Source organism: Harpia harpyja, chromosome 1 (genome assembly GCF_026419915.1).
Source record: "Harpia harpyja isolate bHarHar1 chromosome 1, bHarHar1 primary haplotype, whole genome shotgun sequence".
In the NCBI taxonomy this organism is placed as follows: Eukaryota; Metazoa; Chordata; class Aves; order Accipitriformes; family Accipitridae; genus Harpia; species Harpia harpyja.
Genome location: NC_068940.1, coordinates 19,104,651 through 19,124,158, shown reverse-complemented (window position 1 = coordinate 19,124,158; position 19,508 = coordinate 19,104,651). Strand labels below are relative to the sequence as shown.

At 34.6% G+C, this 19,508-nt stretch overlaps 1 protein-coding gene across 1 annotated transcript in view; it reads right to left on the bottom strand.

The window, feature by feature from the left end:
* The window catches only part of CDH9 (cadherin 9), a 100,059-nt gene that overhangs the window by 37,710 nt on the left and 42,841 nt on the right, over positions 1–19,508 (bottom strand). The window contains exon 3 of the mRNA XM_052781027.1: positions 7,148–7,442. Coding sequence (XP_052636987.1) covers positions 7,148–7,442 — 295 coding nt within the window. The remainder of the gene's footprint in view (positions 1–7,147; positions 7,443–19,508) is intronic.

Below are 19,508 nucleotides of genomic sequence, written 5' to 3'. Positions count from 1 at the left end.
TTAACCAAGCTCTGAAGGAGAAAAAATAATATATAAATTCAATGTTTACTTTTAATTTCATATGTTATGTTTGGATGTTGAATAGAGCTGTACAATGATAATCATCCCAAAATGTTATTGTTAAAAATTAGTTACATAGCTTGTTTGGATCCTAAAAGGAAACTATTGCTTTTCATTTGGATCAGAGTGTATGTTTATTTGTTTCTTGAGATTACATAATTATTTGGGAGTGTTGTGAACTCAGAGATTTTCTTCTGAGGATGGTTTCATTCTGTTTCTTGAAGAGCCAAAATGTCTACATTACATACAATTTTGTTTATCAACTAAACATAGGAGAAACCTCAGGAAAAAAATAGTTGTTGTAAATGGACATTTAGATTTTACAGAAATTATATACAATAATAATGAAATAAAGTCCATGCAGAGAGATCGTAACATTTACTTCCGGCTTGAAATCAATGGAGCTGTACAAATTCAAAATAACCTTTTTATAGTATCAGAGCTGTAGTGAGTAAGTTCCTTGCAGAGGAGACCTCCTTTTTGATAGGAAAATGCTGTCTAGAAACTATACAAATAATAGAATAATTTAAGGAAAAAAAAAAATCATGATCTAAATAAGATTCCTTTGTCATTCCAGTGGTTTTCTTTTTTAGCTGTAAATACAAAGTTTTAAAGCACCCACTCATACTCTTCTGAAAAAGTTCTGCCTCATGCCAAATACAAAATATTTATAAAGCATTCTATATAGTTTCCTAATAAAAATGTAGTGCAAGCCTATTGTAAATAAAAATGTTATGCACTTATCTAACAGAATGCATGTTCAAAACTGACAATACCCCCAAATACCCCAAATTTCTTGGAAAACTAGATTTCTATTTTTAACTGTTTACCAAAAAGAGGGTTTTGCCTTTTTCACCTTGATGGTTTATTTTAAGAAAGTATTATGAGGCATTGAACTCTTATTTTATATTTTCATTTTATTTTGTTGAAAGGGATTTTTTTTCATTATAAAGAATTGTATAAAAATAATAAAGAAGATAAATTTAAAAAAGATAAAAATACTGCATTTAGAAAAGAGAACCCTATGCAGTTTATAGAGGTTTTGAAATTCTTTAGTTATTGTGGCAAACGCAAACACAATGTAAGGAGTATTCTAGCTACAGGATTTCTGCCATCATGCTTAGTTTGACTAAAAGGAATTCTAATACTATATTTTAACTGCAGAATGTAAAATATGAACTTGCAGATAAAATATTTATTTGAAATATGTCTTTCTCTTAAAGCTAACTCAATAATTAATTTTAAAATAGAGTATATGAAGTATATGCAGTTAGCATTCTGAAATTTTGCAAGTTAGCTTGTGGCAAAGTCAAGACAGTCATTCATAGCTTTTTTTTTTTTTATAAACATCTGAAACCAGGGAAAATATGCAGTGGAGAAAATAAAATTATTTCCTGCTGAAATATGAAAGATGAGAGCTGCCTCCATTTAGTCGTTTACACACATCTGTAGATTAACGCTTATTGACATAAGCAAATTCAAAAATAGAAAATGTGATGATTACTGTATTTGGTTCAGTTTCTTTTTTTTTTTTTACCATAAGGCCTATTTGTTCTTGTAAGAGCTTCCTGTACAAAATAACAAACTGTTCTTGAGAAATATGTGTTTATATTTATGTGATGCTGAAAACGTGATGTAGCTAAAACTAAATATTGAAATGCAGTCTTACTTAAATCCAGTAGTAGTTGTGATGCTTATAGATTCCCAAAAGATACTATAGAAATAGTGAACACTATTAGGAAATTCTAACACAATCATTGTGTAATTATGTTGCAGTATATACAACTGCACTCACAGACAATAGCACGGTAATAAAAATGGTAGTATTAATGTATATTACCCTGTGTGTTTTACTGCAATTTCATCTCTCTTTTTCTCTCTTTCTCTTTGTGTGTATGTATTTTATATATATATATCTTTTACTTAGAGTAGCTGATAAATACAATGCATGTTTAGGCGTGCTGTAATCCTGTATGCCTGAGTTGAAAATGGCTGTATCTACAGATCGTATATAATGTCCTTTTATCAAGCTTCACTGTTCACCTAAAGAAAAACTCTTTTGACTGTATTTGCAATAAAAGTAATTTAATGGAAAAATTATAGATTTTAAATTTAGCCATTTAAAGTATGGTCCTTTATACTTATACAAATCTTTTCATGTAGAAATTCTGAACCAGGAGGTGCCTTTGGTTAGATCCATAAAATCTAGAAAGTAGCAGTTAAGTATGAAGAAATAAGTGCTAAGTTAAATTGGGCATTATCCCTTCTCTTAATAGGATCAATTCAAAGATTAAAAATGTGTTGTGAAATACTCATCAGCTGCATGTTGAAGATATTTAATGAGAACAAATGGTAAGCCTTACTCATTAAAATTAGCAAGGCAGGTACAGGAGGATGTAATAATATTGACCCAGGTGTCAAAAGGGATTGAACTCCACGGGACATCTCATTGCTAACTTCCCTTTTAAAAAATTTCTTAATAACTTTATTTATATCCTGAGAAAAAGTGGTTTTCACAATGAGGTGTAGGGTTAGTTTTGATTTCATTTTATTTTGTGTTTTTAGCAATCATCTTTCACTTGGAAACATACTTGGATCATGGCTGCTACTTGTGTAAGCCTTGAAGATGAAATGAGTAGATTTTAAATATGATCAGGGCTGTACTTTTCCTTCTACGTGAAGAGGAAATGAAAAGATTATTCTCCAGATGCATAATATGTATTTAGCTTCTCTGAATTTTCCTCTTACAGTATTTCTAAAATATAGCCAAATCAGAATAGGTCATGCTTTAAATCCACCTGTTCTTCATTATGACCAAGATTGTATCTTACAGCTTTGGCTTTCCTTCAATTTAAAATGTTGAATATCTTTTGTTCCTTTACTTTCAACATTATGTTTTGATTAACCTTTTTGGGTTTGTCTAGCATCTTTTTCTCATTTTTTGGAATTATTTTTTATTGAATCAATCTACCTAGTCTGACATAAATCTCAGGATTCTTCCAGTCAACTCTAGCACTCTTTAAAAATATAGCTACAGCAGTTATTATCCTCCAGTTCTTCAGTATAGTAGCTGATTTTAATGAGAAATTCCATGTTATTGAGTTTTAGAATCTTTTACACTAACTTTCTCATTTAATTTTTTAAGTTAATATCACTGTGAGCATTTAGCGTGATCATTTCCATAAAAGCTATCTGAAATGACACTGCAGTCAGCTCACTTCAGTGGTTTTGATTGCTTCCAGTACTAACTTTGCTACATAGCATTTTAGGTATACCCATAATGCTGTTTGAGAGATGACTGGATCCCATTTAGGCATAGCAAGGTTAATTTATGTATAGCTTGATGGCTGCAGTGTAGATATTACAACATAGGATTAGCACAAACTAGTGCACAAATAAGCATTCATATTTCCCCCAGGCCTGGCTAGGTTGTGCTGAAAATCCATGTTATGCTTTCACTGTTCTTAATATCAATCTAGTCAAACATGAGTGAAGTTTGCCTATTGGTACTGAAAATCACACATTCTGTCAGAGGTGTTGACTTATCATTTTCCCTTGTGTGCTCTAGATCTAGATATTCCAAGAAACAGTCAGTAACACAGTGCGAAATATGTAGTACAATATGTCATTTGAATAACAGATACACACGCAGCTGGAAACATTGCTAGTGATGATTCCTCTTCAATTTCTCAATCTTAGTGACATTTTCCTGAGCTTTCATAAATATCTGCTGTCATATTTGTTGATCTTGGCAAACATAATAAATATAATAGTTAAGAAAAAAATTGTATTTTAAGACACAAAATTGGGAGGAAGTGAAGCATGGGAAGAAACTGAGGTTTTCCCACAAATTTTTGACCTGCTCATTATGAGTGTATCTATTTCCTAAAATGTGTATAGTGTAATTGTATAGTTGTTTCCAGTCAGAAAAGTTATTTGGTTAGGTATGCAAGAATCTGTGTATATATAGTTATAACAAATAACCTTCATCATCTTAAGTATTTATGCAGGTAATGCAGGGCTACACTGACTTTTTCATTTGATGTCATCTTAGTAAAGATGATCACCCTATTCCAGGGATTCTTGGTTTTATTTTATTATTCTTACTTTCTTCCATTTGTTATAGAGGAACAAATAGAATTAAGGGGCACTTAATTTTTTATTCTGAAGTCTTCTGGTTTTCTGGAATGCACTTTTGTGATCACAGTCTTTTTTCTCTTTCTTTTAATTTTCAGTATATTTTCTGTCTTTTTCTTCCAGATGCACTTACTTTCACAGCAGCAATAACCCTAATATGCATTGCTCACTCAGTAATTTCTCAGTTTGTTCTTCCTTCATGACTTGTTTTACACAACCGTCCAAACTCAAATTGCATTTTAAATTCTACAGTCCAGAACCAACTAAAAGGTTTAGCCTTACTTCCTTACCAAATTTAGCTTTTGAACATCTGTTTGACACCTATCTAATCAGCAAACAGCAATATATACCAAAACCACTGAAGAGATTAAGTGTTGAGGTGTAATGAACCTACTTGCATAATTGACAATTCTGTAAATTTGTGATGTTCTGCAATAAACACTGTGTTCAGGAAAAAATTGGATGGCATATTCAGACAAAAGAAAAGCTAGTAGTTGTTCATTAAATCATACCTACTGAATGAAGAATAATTACAACTGCTTAAATGCCATTTTCATAATGCAGTGGAGGTTTTTTAATGGATATCCTAGCCACTGTGGAAAATATGAACCAGGAGCTACTTCCACAGGCCATTGCCACACTCTATCAGTTTTGAGTTTAATTTTTGTCACTCTCTTTTTTCTTCTTTTCCATGCATTTTGTTGTATGTGCATATTTGTATGTGCATATTTGCCGGCTTACATTCACATAGCTTTCTTTTGTCTAGTTATTTCAAGAACTACACTATCTTAATTCTGTATTTTTTGTGTCCTTTTGTGTGTTTTATGGAAAGGTTTACAAGACTACTACTTGCTCACCTGTAAGTTGTATTCCACTTACGGCAAGAATCTCACTTTTTTACTCCAAAGTTATTTTCTCAAGTTATGGCATCTGCTTCCTTATCTGGAGGAATGGGACAAAGGGACTCCAAGAAGGAATATATTCGTGTATTCCTTATTTACCTGCGTGTACAACCTGACTGTTGGATTAGCATTCTTATGACTGACTTCAGAAATATAGAATTTCTGCTTCTTGAATGGACTGATCTGGATTTGGGATCTTATTCTCTGCTACTATAAGAAATTGCAAAACTACTTTTACTCATTCAAATTCAAATGCTAAAAATTGCCATTTTGGTGTAGTTTTTATATCCCCAAATGCAGATGTCAACTAAACAGAGCAAAGAGTAACTCAGATCCCTTTTTGCCTTGATATTGGAAGCTAAGGGGCTTTTCGTACTGTTTAAATCCTTTTCCTCTAATTCTTTCTTCACATTAAAACTCACCTTTACTTGGGTCTTTCATGGACAGTTTCTCAGCTTAAAGTACATAATGGTACTGATACTATCATCATCCTCATCAAATATAGACATTTCATAGACTTAAAATTTCACAGGCAGTGCCAAAGCGCTGGATCTTATTCTGTTCTCTTTTATTCATGCTTCTCCATTGACTCTAATGAAGTCGGACTAAGTGATAAGGTTAAACATGGACATCGTGCTTTTTATCCTATCTATTCCTATAGAGTTCCTTCCTTACAAATATATTTCAAATTAAATATGACAGGTGCACTGCCAACATTTTTCCTTCACAGATTATAAGCAAAGTAAATTCTGAATGGAAAGGATTTCTCTATTTTTCATGTGTCTTTAAAAGAAGATGGACTATTCTTGGGCTATTCGCATTATACATAGTAGTGTAGGTATTCCCTTCTCATGATTATAAGAGAGTTATAAAATAGAATTCTGTTCCATTATACTTCTGCTACTGCTCTCAGAGAAAATTATTAGCTTCTGTAAATTATTTTGCAAAGATACTTATTAGTCACAAATGTTGCTTGGTATTTTATTGTCTCTCTTAGCAATGCCATCGTCCAGGGCTGATTTTGCAAACCATTACAGTAATTTGTGATAAGTAAATAACTCTTGAGAATTTATCTGTCAGTTGTTTCCCATAGTCTATATATTTTATGCTTACTCATCTTAGAGAGACTGTCTCTGCTGTAAAAGCATGGAGCACTTAGGTAATCATGATAAGTTCTGATGAATGTGTGCTGGTGAATATTATCTATCACTTTATATTATTTGAACAAAACTTAGAGAATTATTTTCCTTTGATGCTATATTTCTCACCTGTCTTCTACTGTCACTCCACATTTTTACTTTTCAGTGCAGCAGTTGTGAATATCTGTAAGTTTTTATCCGTGAAGAAAAATATTTTTTAAACAAAAAGATTTATTTCTTTGGGGAAGGGCTTCATATGTTTGGTATCTTAAAAAAAAACCCAAACAGACAAGTCCATATTAAAAAAAACACCAACAACAACTACTAATACTGATACCAAAGAGAAAAAATAATTAACAAAAAAACAACAAAGAAACAAACAAACCCAGAAACAAAGAAACAAACAAACCCAGAAACAAACAAACAAACAAACCCAAACAAATTTTTAGGTATTTGTAGGAACATATTTTGCAGCATTTTGACACATTAATTGATTTATATACTTACGTGCTTAAAGTTGTTTGTGTCTAAAGGTACAGAAATGTTTGGTAAATTAGACTTTACAAATACAAAGAGGATACATTTTATGCAAGTGATATTCTCAGCTGTGGCAGAACTATGTAGTAACTGATAAGACAACCATATATGCTACATTCCTGGATGGTTCCGGTGGGCTTAAAAGAGTAAAGAGTAGCTTATAGTGTGGAAAAAGGATTAAAAAGTGGATGAAGATGAAACAAAAAAAATAAAAGCAGAAACCAATCATTTATGATACATTACTGGCAACAAAAATTGTTCCATGGATATTCACAGAAGCTAGTATTAAGTGCCTCAAACAATAAATTACTTATAAGTTCCAAATCAACTCAAACCCATTTGTATTTTACATAAGGATAAGTTTTTACCTACCAACTCCAGACATCTCCGGAATACTGGCGGTGTACATGTCCTTGGTGAATTTTGGTTCATTGTCATTGATGTCGTGGATTTTAATGATAAATTCAGACTCTGGCTCCACTTGTCTTCCCGTTTTTCTGTCTATAGCCTTGGCACGTAGCACATACAGGGATTTTTCTTCTCTGTCCAATTTCTTTGCAGCATGAATATCTCCTGTATTTTCATCTATAATGAACAGACTGCCAGCCCCATCTCCTGTTAATATGTATTTTAAATTTCCATCTCCTTTATCTTGGTCAGTGTGTAGCTTCAGGGAGGTAGAAAAGAAGAATTCTATAAATATATGTATTGTTAATACAGACCAAATCATTCAGCATATATGAATAAGTCTGTACAATCTTGACTATAATTGGGGTCAGTAGTGGTTATCTTCTGTTTCACTGTTGGAAAAATTGCAAATTTGAGACTCAGTCATACACAAAAAATAGCTCTAAACAAACTCAAAAGGACACAGGGGGATGTAGAAGGTATTGGAGTAGCATTTAAAATGACCAACTTAAAACAAAAAAATGATATTTCTTTGAGTAGTCTGTCCAGAAACTACCAGAAGTCTGCTTTTTTGAAGATGACAGGGTGAAAACCTCCCAAGTTTCCATTTGCAAAATAACGCTTGTCCTCCCATTTATTGATTGCTGATAAGGCAACCAGTTACCTTGCAACAACATAGAAGAAGTGGGTTTTAAGGGTTATAGCTTCTGAACTTCCCAAAATCACCTATAAATGTTCTGATTTAAGCAACTTGCATTTCTAGTTGTATTCTTTTTTTCTTTTTTTTTTTCTTTAGGAACATCTTACCTCAGTTAATTACTTCCTTCCTTCTAGTCCTCTCCATGAAGGAGAAATAATTTTCAAGAACACTAGGAGGTAAATTTTCAAAGCATCAAGTCAGGTTGAACAGTCCTTTTCCTCCTACACCTCTTCATAAGAGTTCAAAACTCTATCCCTGTGAACTTGCAGGCACTGATTAGTTTGCCATATAGCACCATTATGAAAAAGTGCCTAAAACCAAAGCCAAAGCAAGCCATTGAAGCTGAGCCAGGCACTAGAAATTCTCACATAATACTCTTTTTTGGAAGTCTATTCCACTAATTTCATTTACGGGGACCCACAGTTGCTTTTTATGAGCATCTGCAGTATATTTTCCTCAGATATATGCTTACAGTCACATCTGACCACAGATCAGTGTCCTGAGTGTTTTTCAAATGTGGACAGAAAGAATCTTATCCCAGCATTTTTTTTGATTTCTCCGAGTAGAAAAATATAGTATATCGTCCACCTGAGAAAATATTGTTCAGTATCAGTAAAGTTATTAATCTAGATAGTCACTAGAGCCAGATAAGTTATTTTATGCCACTTCTTTCCTTGTTTCTGTATTCCTGCCAGTGTTTATCTCCATGTTTCATAGCTGAGCCATTGCATCTTTTTATTACTCCACCTGTATGAAGGGTGATTGTGGCAGACTTTGTTAAATTTCTTCACTTTGATTTTTTCCTCTAGTCTAACACTGTAGCCTAACACTGGTCACCAAATGTGATCTGATTATTGTTATGGTCTCTTAGAGGTAAGACTGGATGAGATGACTATCCAAACAGTTTTAGCACTTAATATATTTAGTGTATATCTGTAATAAATATCTGTGAAAATTCTTAAGGATTGCATATAATAGGTTGAAAGAATTATATACAACATTCACAAAGCACTCAAAAAAAAGTCCCTGTCAACTTGCCAACTCTACAGATAATACAGAGAAAATAAATAGTGTATAGGTATCTTGACACAGAATGTGGAGCATCATGTAGTCAATATACAAAGTTCATTAAAAGTATTTGACTCTTCTTTTCATATTTGATCTTATTTTCATATTTGATTCTTATTTTCAGGAAAAAAAAAAAGTAGACTTATTTATATAAGTACAAAATAGAGTGTATTTCTTTCAGTCAGATGATTCTGTCTTGTGCCTCATAGGACAATTTCCTGTCCCTAAGAAGCAGTGCACGTTCATTCTTGTTGAGATATTCCTCACCTTGTGGCATAAATATAGCTTTCTTCTTTTTTCTTAAAGGTAGAAGCTTTTTTAAAATATGCCAAATAAGAATCAGACCTCAGGACTGATGACTAGCACCTGAACCTAGTTTTCTCACGAAGACAAGCCAGCTTCTTTTTGAGTCTTTAAAACATCCAAGTACCTGTTATGATGCCCTGTGTCGTTAACATGCCTCCTTAACATCCTCAGCCAGCCAGCTGTGGGAGCAGTCAGAGCAAGAGCCCTGTCTCGGATCATGGTGAGGGATCAATCCCATAGGTCAGGAGAAGGGAAATCACTTAACATAAGGAGTTAGGGAGGTTGGAGCCTCCCTGAAGCTAACGTCCTTTCTCAACACTGAATATAAGGAAGTACTTCTCAATTCTCACACGGTAAGTCATCACTGACTAATCAGTAGTTTGTTAAACTGTTTATAGTACTAACATTAGTCATGTAAGCGCTTACATTAGACATGTAAGTTCTCAGAAGTGGAATGAGATTTTTGTATTTTTTGTCTTGATTTAGAACAAAAAACTTTTGTTTGAACTTTTTCTTAGTTTAAATAGGAACCTATTGTATATGTGGAATCTTATTAGAAATAATAAGTACATAAAATGCATTTTATTGGAAGTTATATATGGAACGTTATTTTAATATAATTTTATTTGAAAGTGTGGTAATAATGTAGTTCATATTTGAAAATCTTCTAAATGTTTTTCCCAGGCATTTCTGCTACCTAAAGAATCTTTCAGAGACTATAAACTGACTTAAAGTTAGTACTTCACTTACTAAGACTGCAAATTTTGCTATTTGAAATTTTTTATTCCTACAAACTCTTTCTAGACTTGGTGAGCTGGTCACCTGCTGAAAAGAGGTCCTGTATACTAAAAGAAGACAGATGCAGATAAGTAGCAGAGATCCAGGCTTGGATTAAATAGTTAGCTTGCCAAACTCATTTTGATTGTTCATGTGAGCAACTCTGCTGGTAATCCAGGGTCAACAACCTCTTGAAATGGGACGATGATAAGCAAGTAGTCGGAGCAGTGATCTTTTCTGTGCTAACAAGTGGTTCTGGAAAAAAATCACATCTGTCCATTGCCATTCCCTTACCCTACTCGTCAACTATACATACATCCTCAGAGAATAAGTTAATTTATATTTCATTTGTCTGTTCAAACTATCTACAAAGATGTCAGGTAGCTCAAACTGTGATAGGTATTTGAAGCTTCCTACTTATCTCATGTTTCTACCAAATGATAAACAGAATTTTCTAGCATGATAAATTTAGGAATAGATTGCGATTTCCTAGCAATGAAAAGTTCCACCTCCTATTACCAATTTACTATAAGCAAGATCACTTGAAGTACAGTTGCAAACTATCACTTACTCCACACATAACAATTTCTAATTCCTCTGTATGTTTTGTTTTTCACTTCATGTTTGAGGAATTTTTATTAATCTGTGAAGTAATTTTTCAACATCATAGTTTGGGAAAAAAAAAAAGGAACCATTTTCATATTTAAGACTAAATAAAGCAAAACATTATCCAGCATCTTATAGAAATAAAATACTAGTTGCGTAAAACAGAACAATCAAACCGTTCTTTCACTATATTAGAGTTATATAATTACAAAACATGCTTTTAATTTATGAGACAGAGTAGCTCCACATAAGATTGTAGATGTTTATGTAAAATAAGTATAGGGACATATACATTTATAAAAAGATATCGCAATTTAATTTTGACCAATCTATATTGTGTTTCTTTATGACTAGTAATTTTCTATAAACTTAAATATTTTGAATTTATAATATAAAATATGATTTCAGCTTTTCAAATTTTAATTTTCCTACAGAAAGCCTACAGAAAATTGCCTACAGAAAATCACATGAAAAAATGTGGTGTGTTATAATAAGTTTACAAAATATCATGCCCTTTATTCACTAAAACCAACGAACAAGAACAGAGGAATTTTCTAAATCCTTTTTCCAGTTTTAGTAAATAGTTCTACATACAAAATACTTTGTGTATTTTTTTTTTTTTAATTAGTAAACTGTTTATGTGTGAAGGAGGCTCAGATATTCAAACTGGAAAAATAGTATTCATTCATTTGATCTGAAGTAATCTTTGACTGCTTTGGTTTCCCTCTACATTTTACAGACTCAGCAGGTCTTGGGAGGTCCACCATTTACTATCAGCAGAAAGTAATTCCTGTTGAAATATTTTGGTTTGTTTTACTGTACATGTTCCTTTTTCTCTATTTGGGGTGGGGTAGGTTAACAGGCAAAAACTCTGTATGGGTGGAAAATGAACTTGTCAAATGTGTCCTTCCTCATATCATAAATTTTTCATTCTGCATTTCTGTGAAGAGCTAGCAGAGGAGAACCATGAAATACTTTGATAAAGGAAAGCAAGCAAACAAACAAAAAACCCCCAAACCAGCTAGTATATTAGATTACTCAGTATATAGTGACCACACTGATAACAAATGCCATCCCCATTCCATTCAATATCCAGCATCAACTCATCTGAAACAGGTTGGAATGAAGACATAACTTAGAAAATGCACTGCTGAGTATCTTGATTTCATAATATTATTTTGCGCATACTTCTTTTTCTGTAGTTTTCTGTGTGGCTGGCTAAAGACATTCTCAACACAACTTTTCCTGAGCATCATCAGAGACAAAGACATTGGTAATGGTTATGGGAGTGACAATAAGCTATTTCTGTAACAATATATGTCTTATAAATATGTGCATATTTATAAATGTTGTCTCAATCTGTTTTCTTTATTTACATAGGAAAAGTGTGCATCTCAGATTAGCCTGTATTCCAGTTCCGTCAAACTGAATTTTTATGTGATGTGATAATTGAGATCTTGATGTTCTCAAAAGAAATCTTGACATTAATTTACATGCGTCCCTGTTACTGTAATTTCCAATAAATAAATGAGTAGGCAAACAACAGATTATCTCAGAGTTCTATAGCATAATTCTATTTCCCCTAAATTAAGTACCTTGCTCCTTTGGCTTACGCTTCACCCTCATGTAGCACTCAGTATTTATCAGCAAATGGTGGTTATAACACCGTGTTATAACTGCCTTGTTTCAGGAAGTATTTTGTTTGACTACGCATTCTTATTATGTCCAAGGCTAATCCATAACTTCTCTCAAAACTGCTATTATTACACACAGTAGAGAAGATACCAGCGTTCTTTGGAGGAAAAAGGTATCTCATAAATTATCAAGTTCAGGAATTGGTATGGAATGGCAACACAAAAAATAGAGGAAAAAGAAAAAAATGTTGCCTTAGAAAATAGTTCCTTAAAGGCCCATGTTTAAAAGTACTTCATTGTTTCTTTACTAAATTTCCTGTAAACTATGCAGCTGATCTGGTTCTCAGCTCTTTGTAATAGAGAGTAACTCTTTTCAAGTTAGGCAGACATATAATCAATGGAAGAGGGGAGAATCAATGGACACAGTTAACAAGTTATATAGTGATATGAATGAATTTTCCCTATTTAGAAGCAAGAAATTGTCAGACTTCATTTAGATTTCATTTTATTTGCAATTTAGTTCTGTATGTCATGGTTTAACCCCAGCCAGCAACTAAGCACCACTCAGCCTTTCACTCACTCTCCCCCCACCAAGTGGGATGGTGGAGAGAATCGGGAAAAAAAAAAAAAGTAAAACTCATGGGTTGAGATAAGAACAGTTTAATAGGGCAGAAAGGAAGAAAATAATAATAATAACAATAATAAAATGACAATAATAATAATAAAAGGATTGGAATATACAAAACACATGATGCACAGTGCAATTGCTCACCTCTCGCCAACCAATGCCCAGTTAGTTCCTGAGCAGCAATCCGCCTCCCACTGGCGAAATCCCCCCAGTTTATATACTGGGCATGACGTCCCATGGTATGGAATACCCCTTTGGCCAGTTTGGGTCAGCTGTCCTGGCTGTGTCCCCTCCCAACTTCTTGTGCCCCTCCAGCCTTCTTGCTGGCTGGGCAAGAGAAGCTGAAAAACCCTTGACTTGGTCTAAACACTACTTAGCAACAACTGAAAACATCAGTGTGTTGTCAACAGTCTTCTCATACTGAATGCAAAACGTAACACTATACCAGCTACTAGAAAGAAAATTAACTCTATCCCAGCCAAAACCAGGACACTATGCAACAATTGATGCAGAAGAAAAGGGGAAAAAAGACCAAGATGAGCTACTTATGACTAGCAAGATTGTTATGAATAAATACAGTGAAAACATTTATTTCATTGCCTAAATTTAGAAAAGAGGTATGATCTCTCTTGTGGAGAGAGATGAGTGGAAAGGAAGGATGAAGCCACACAAAGGAGAGGGTAGATCCATATTTACATTGTGGTAGATACTGTACTAATGCTTACAACTTGGATGGTTTACAGCATGTCTCTGTATTGTGGTATAGAAAAAGGGCTATTACTATGGATTTCTTACCTCCACTGCCTCCACCCATGCAGTTGTCTCTAGCAGAGGATATCCCATGATCTTCTGTCTCAGACCCTATTTGCCTGTAAATGCCTTCTAGAAAGTGTGAACAATATTCTTTCCTTATGTTTTAAGTGAAGATATGTTGGGGGATTATTGTGGTCAAATGAACTCTTTTTAGTGTCACTAAATTGGTAGATCTCCATATTTTAGTGGGAGATGAAGACTATGCTGATTTCCACATTGTTGTGGTGAAACTAGTACCAGAACGCAAGCGAACCTCTTCAAGGGTATGTGAAGGATACAGGATTGCATGGAGCTGCAATCACAGCTAGAACACAGATGTGCGTGGGAGGGACAAAGTGCACAAATACAGAGTAAATCAGAAAATCTTTTTTTTTCATATGTATCATAACCTCTACTAGATAGATAGGCAGGTGTTTGATATCTGAGCTGGAGGACAAGTGAATTCATGGGCATGCCCAGTCCCACGCCCAAACCCCTGAAACTCCAAACTGTCTAATATCCTGGTCACACATTAGAGAGAGCAGAGGCTCTGTCCCAGCTGGTTTTATTTGCTCTCCTCAAACCAAGACGGGGAGGAATGGGAGGAAGATGCAAAACTGGGTCTTTTCTTGCCATGGGGAAGCATTTCTGGGTCCCACAGGTTAGATACAGCTATGGCATGTTACCTTTCCTCCTGTGTTCACTGTCAACAACATTGCCTTGTATATTGTGCAATACTGCACTTGGGTGTTCATCCTTACTTGCTATTTACAGTTGTGTATAAGTAGAAGTAAGAAGTTCTTTGAGCAAAAGTCCTACAAATTACATTAGAAAATTTTAATGTCCTTACAGTATTCTTTAAATTAATCCCGTAGAATTGTGAAGGTATTTTCATAATTTCTGTAAATTTGCTATGGTATTTTAAAGAGCTTAATTCCTCTTTCACATTGTAGTTGTGTGAAGCAATTTCTAAGCAATCTACTCTGTTATTTCTTTCCACCTTCACCACTAAAGTTTGATTGTATTTATATTTACACAAAACATTGAAAATGCTAATGGTAAGATTGTGTATGCCTGTATATGCATTTTAGATGTTTGAAGCAGCAGCCTATTGCATGCTCTTTGTTAATTTTGTCTGGAATAGGGTTCTGTTTCAATGTGTGTAATTCAAAGGTCTTTCTTAAAGGAGGACATTGGGGTTCACTTGCTTTTTTTTTTTTCTTCCAGTTGCTGGAGGCATAACAATAAAAACGTAAAGTGTCAATGGTGCTAGTTATTTTGGTTTCAGGCTATCACAAGTCAGCAGGGGAAAATTGGAAGCTATAAAAGACAAAGATGTTTTTTCCCCCTGTGAAAATGAAACCTGAACCAAGAGTTATATTGGTATTGTCTTTTCAGACCAAATGTATTTCTATTTAAGGTTTTGCTAAACCGTAATGCAGCTGTCCAAACACATCTCTGTTCTTTTTATATTTCATGTGCAATTTGTGCTTCAGATGGCAAACATTCCCTCTCCCGCCAAAAATTCTGTATGTTCAGCCTTTTAGCTCCTGGTACAGTTAACGCGCTTTCCACACACCAGTCACAAGTTCACCTGTACTTACAAAGTCTTTTCCTTGAGTTTACCTTTCATACCATTGCTTTCTTTATGGCTTAAGGCAAAAGACTCAAGCCATGTATAGCTTCAGATTGAAAGACTTTTCCATAAAATTAACTTAATGAAGCATTATACTAATAGTTTGACAGCTAGAAAATGTTGAGTTTTGGCTGTAATATATCCAGACCTACTGGCTCTGGAAAATGTTTAGGGAAACCATAGTAGACTGTACATGGCATAAAAGATCAACTTGGCAATGTGTCATTAACTGTCAGATTTAGTATGATTCTTTCAAATATGCTTATGTCTTCTTAAATGTGAAAACAATAAGCATAAACAGTAAGCAATGGGAAGGAACAGGGAAGCATAAGCTATGCAGATGTGTCCGAAGTGACCCTTTCTGAAATTAGAGGAAAAAAAGAAAATTTCTGCACTGTTAGGGTTCCTCAAACTTCTTTTAATCACAGTTTCTAGCTAAAGCTCCTGAGCTGAGGGAAGAAACATGTAAAATACAGAAAAACACAAGCTCATGTGTGTGTTACTTTTACAAAGCCATGTGCCTATTTACATCAAATTTCTATTCATATATGGTGATTGTACTATGCTATTTATTTGGAAGCTGTGGCACAAAAACAGATTGAGTTTTCCAAGTCTGACCAATATGTATTAAAGCACAAATTGATTTGACCCCAGGAAACTTGACTGTAATTATCACTGTAAGCTTACTCCAAGAAGGTTATGCATATAGAGGTGGGAAAGAACACAGTATTTGTGAAGAAGGATGGATGAGTATTACCTCAAACAAAATAGATTAATTCATACTAAAAATGCAAGAAGTGTACTTGAAATAAGAGCTTGTAGCATCCCAGCCAACCCTAAAATCTTACAGAAAATATGTTGAGTGCTAGTGACAGGTAGGATATTAACCAGTGCCCCCACTGTATGATTTTAGACCTTTGTGAGATTTACAGCAGCTAAGATACAGCTCCAATAGCAGCTCAGCCAATATTCTCCTTCATTAACATTTTAACAAATTAAAAACTCTCAATATATCTTAATAACTGCAGTAGTTCTTTGGCGTGGATTGCCGTGGCAGTATCTGCATTGCTTTAATTTTCTATTTATGTGTGTTTAATCAAAAGTTTTATATATGTGCTAAATGGCAACGTATTTACCTGACTTGAATTTGTGACATCAGCACAAACTTCTTAATTAAACAACCAAACTCTGTGTGTGATGGTAACCTAAGTGACTGTATATTAAACAAGGCAAACGACATTTACTTTTCTTATCTTCTGTTTTCCAGCATCTGGCTCTTGTGTTCAGCTGTCTATTGTTACAAATTCTCTAGGGAATGATATTGTGAAAAACACTGCTGACATCAGCTGCAGGTGCTGATTTTGACTTAGCAGGTAAGGGTAAATCTGGTTTTCATTCAGGAAGGGTGCAGCAGAATTCTTAGTAATCTTTCGGTTCTGCTGATACAAACACAACATGGGGAAATTCATTCCCTCCATGTACATCTCCCCAAACCTTGGGTGGAGTCCTGGAAACCAGAGCTGTTTACTTAAGTACCTCCTTCCCCTGCATACCTTCTACATCTCCTGTGTCATATATGTTAGGTTGTCGTCAGATCTGGAAAAGTGGTTGTATTCTTACTTCTGCACAAAGAATTGGATCTCAGAGCCCACAGAATTTCTTTGTTTGTTCGCCTCTGTTCTCCAAATCAACAGCTGGGTTGCAGGTTTCCAGCCTGATGAAAAGAGCCAAACTGGGTTTTTTTACGCTTTGTCATACCCTGTCATTTTGCTGTTCCATAACATGAGATACAGGTTTACAGGAAGTGACTGTAGTCATCAATTATGTCCACAGGTCAGAAATTATCACATCATAACATCGCACACTGTCACTTTAATCAATCCCTGAAACAGGTGGTAAATCCATCATTATTTTAAAGGTTTCACAATAAGAAAGGATATTTTTCTCAGAGATTTTTTTCTCTCACCAGAAACTTCTGAGTGAAATCTGTCTGTGTGTGTGATATCTCTTGCTGTTTCAGAGGTACTCAAAATGCACTGTGGCTCCAAAAGATGTGCACAGAGATAAGCAGGAATAAAAGGTCTGGCCCTGGAAGCAACATGAGTTCATCATATGGATGGATTATCTCTTACCCTCCACAGAACTAACTGATCTGGGCTCAGCTCTACACTAATAAGCATATAAGAAATACTCTAGGAGGGGAGACCAATGGTTTGTCTAGCCAAGTACTTTATCTCAGAGGCAATAGGAGATGCTGGTCTGAGAGAGCATGCAAGACTGGCCACTGTAATTTTTTCTTCTTCTACACTCCCCACCACCCCGGCCCCAGCATCTACAACTGCCAGTTTAGAATAGGGATGTTAGCAGGACCTGGGTGGGGGAGTCGTTTTGTTTTGTTTTATGAATCTGATGTCCCTGAACTTGTCTAATTACTCATTGCCCTAACTTTGGACAAGTACTGCATTGACTGAAGTTATACTGAACTGACCGATGTTATACTGTTTTCAGTTGTGGGCCATCCACAATGATCTGAAGAATACATCTGTAACAGGAGTATTTTACTACTTTTAACCACAATTTTATGTGTATATATACATATATGTATGTGTACTTGTAGATGGATGTCTACAGATCAAGACAATGTTTTTCAGAAAGTCATACAGCATAATGCAAGAGTAATAGAGGAAGATGTTGAGATGTGAGGTAATATGATCAAAGAGTCTTTTTTGGCCTAAAATATGTAAACAGGTTTCCAGATTTGCAATACCAAACAAACAAATCCAGACTGTAGGCCTGCTGAGTCAAAGGAAGCAGATTCCAAAATGTGCATTTTTCCTAAGCTGTTCAACTACATGTTGTTTCCAGAAATATTCAAAATATTTTAAGTTATTTGCTATACTTAAAACATATTTGCTATTACATGAATGCATTTCAAACCTAAAAAGTGATGATTTTGAGTTCCATGCTTATTGATTCACAATGATCTCTACAACAAAGCTTCAAATCACAATTTTAAAAATGTTTTTTTCCTAAGATCCTGCTTTGCAAACTGATAAGCTAATTATTTTGTTGCACATCTCACAAGATGTGTACACATCTCACAAAAAAAAAATCTGTTCATTCCTCAATACCCATTTCAGAATGTGGTTGTTAAATGGTGATTCTCTAAATACCTCAAATATTTATCTAAAACTAAACTTTCAAATGAACAGTAGCAGAAGGTAGGTAAGGTCATTGCATGATTTAAAGCATCACTAAGGTCCTTTGCTACTGCTTATTTATTGACAAAGTTAATCAAACAAAAAAGAAGAACATAGGCGGAAATTAATTTAAAGTATTATACTGTTTCTCTATTCTGCAGACTGTATTGGAAATGTAAATTGTAATACCAACCGAAGGGTACTCAGTGAAAGTATACTGTAGAGTTGCCCATCTTGTGCCTTCCTCAGTCTGAGTGCAATTCCCCTGCCCCGTGCCTGCTCCAAGACACATAGGTGCATGCCCAACTCTTCTCTGAGAAGCAGATTCCTAAAGGCAGGTATATCAAAGCATAAGGTTTGAAATCAGGACGGGGTATATTAAGCACCAGGTCTTGAATCTGTGTTGTGATTATGTACCTTCCTAAGTGAAGCTATTGTTTCAGAAGAGTATGCTGAAAACCAGTAGTTAGGAAAGAAATATATAGGATCATTTTTTGCTTTTTCTTATTTGTCACTGATTTTATATTTATTAAAATCTACATTACCTACTTGTATGGTTCTTTCAAATCTTGTTTCAAAACACCATCTTTGAAAGCCACCACTGTAACGATGGTAAAGAGAAGGCGGTGGCTGGAATAGTTATCAAAACAACTTAATTATTTTCCTGGCACAACAGAACCTGGTAAGTGTAATGCCATTTGGAGGGGGGCTTGAGATGGGCTTCAGGTTCCACATAAACCACAAGCTGATTGTACCTGTCTGATTAAGCATGAAGACTGTGGCTGTGAGAGCCAGGATAAAGCTGCCTGGGGCTTCAGATGAAAACTCCATGAAAGAGAAGTAGTGCCTAGAGAAGCCAAAGCATAAGGCCCAAACCAAGCATACAGTATTGCTTCATCAAGGGTATGTTTAATAGCTGAATCTGCAAGCTGATCAGGTGAAGTGACATTAATATGGAGAAGTTAGGCAATATAGGAG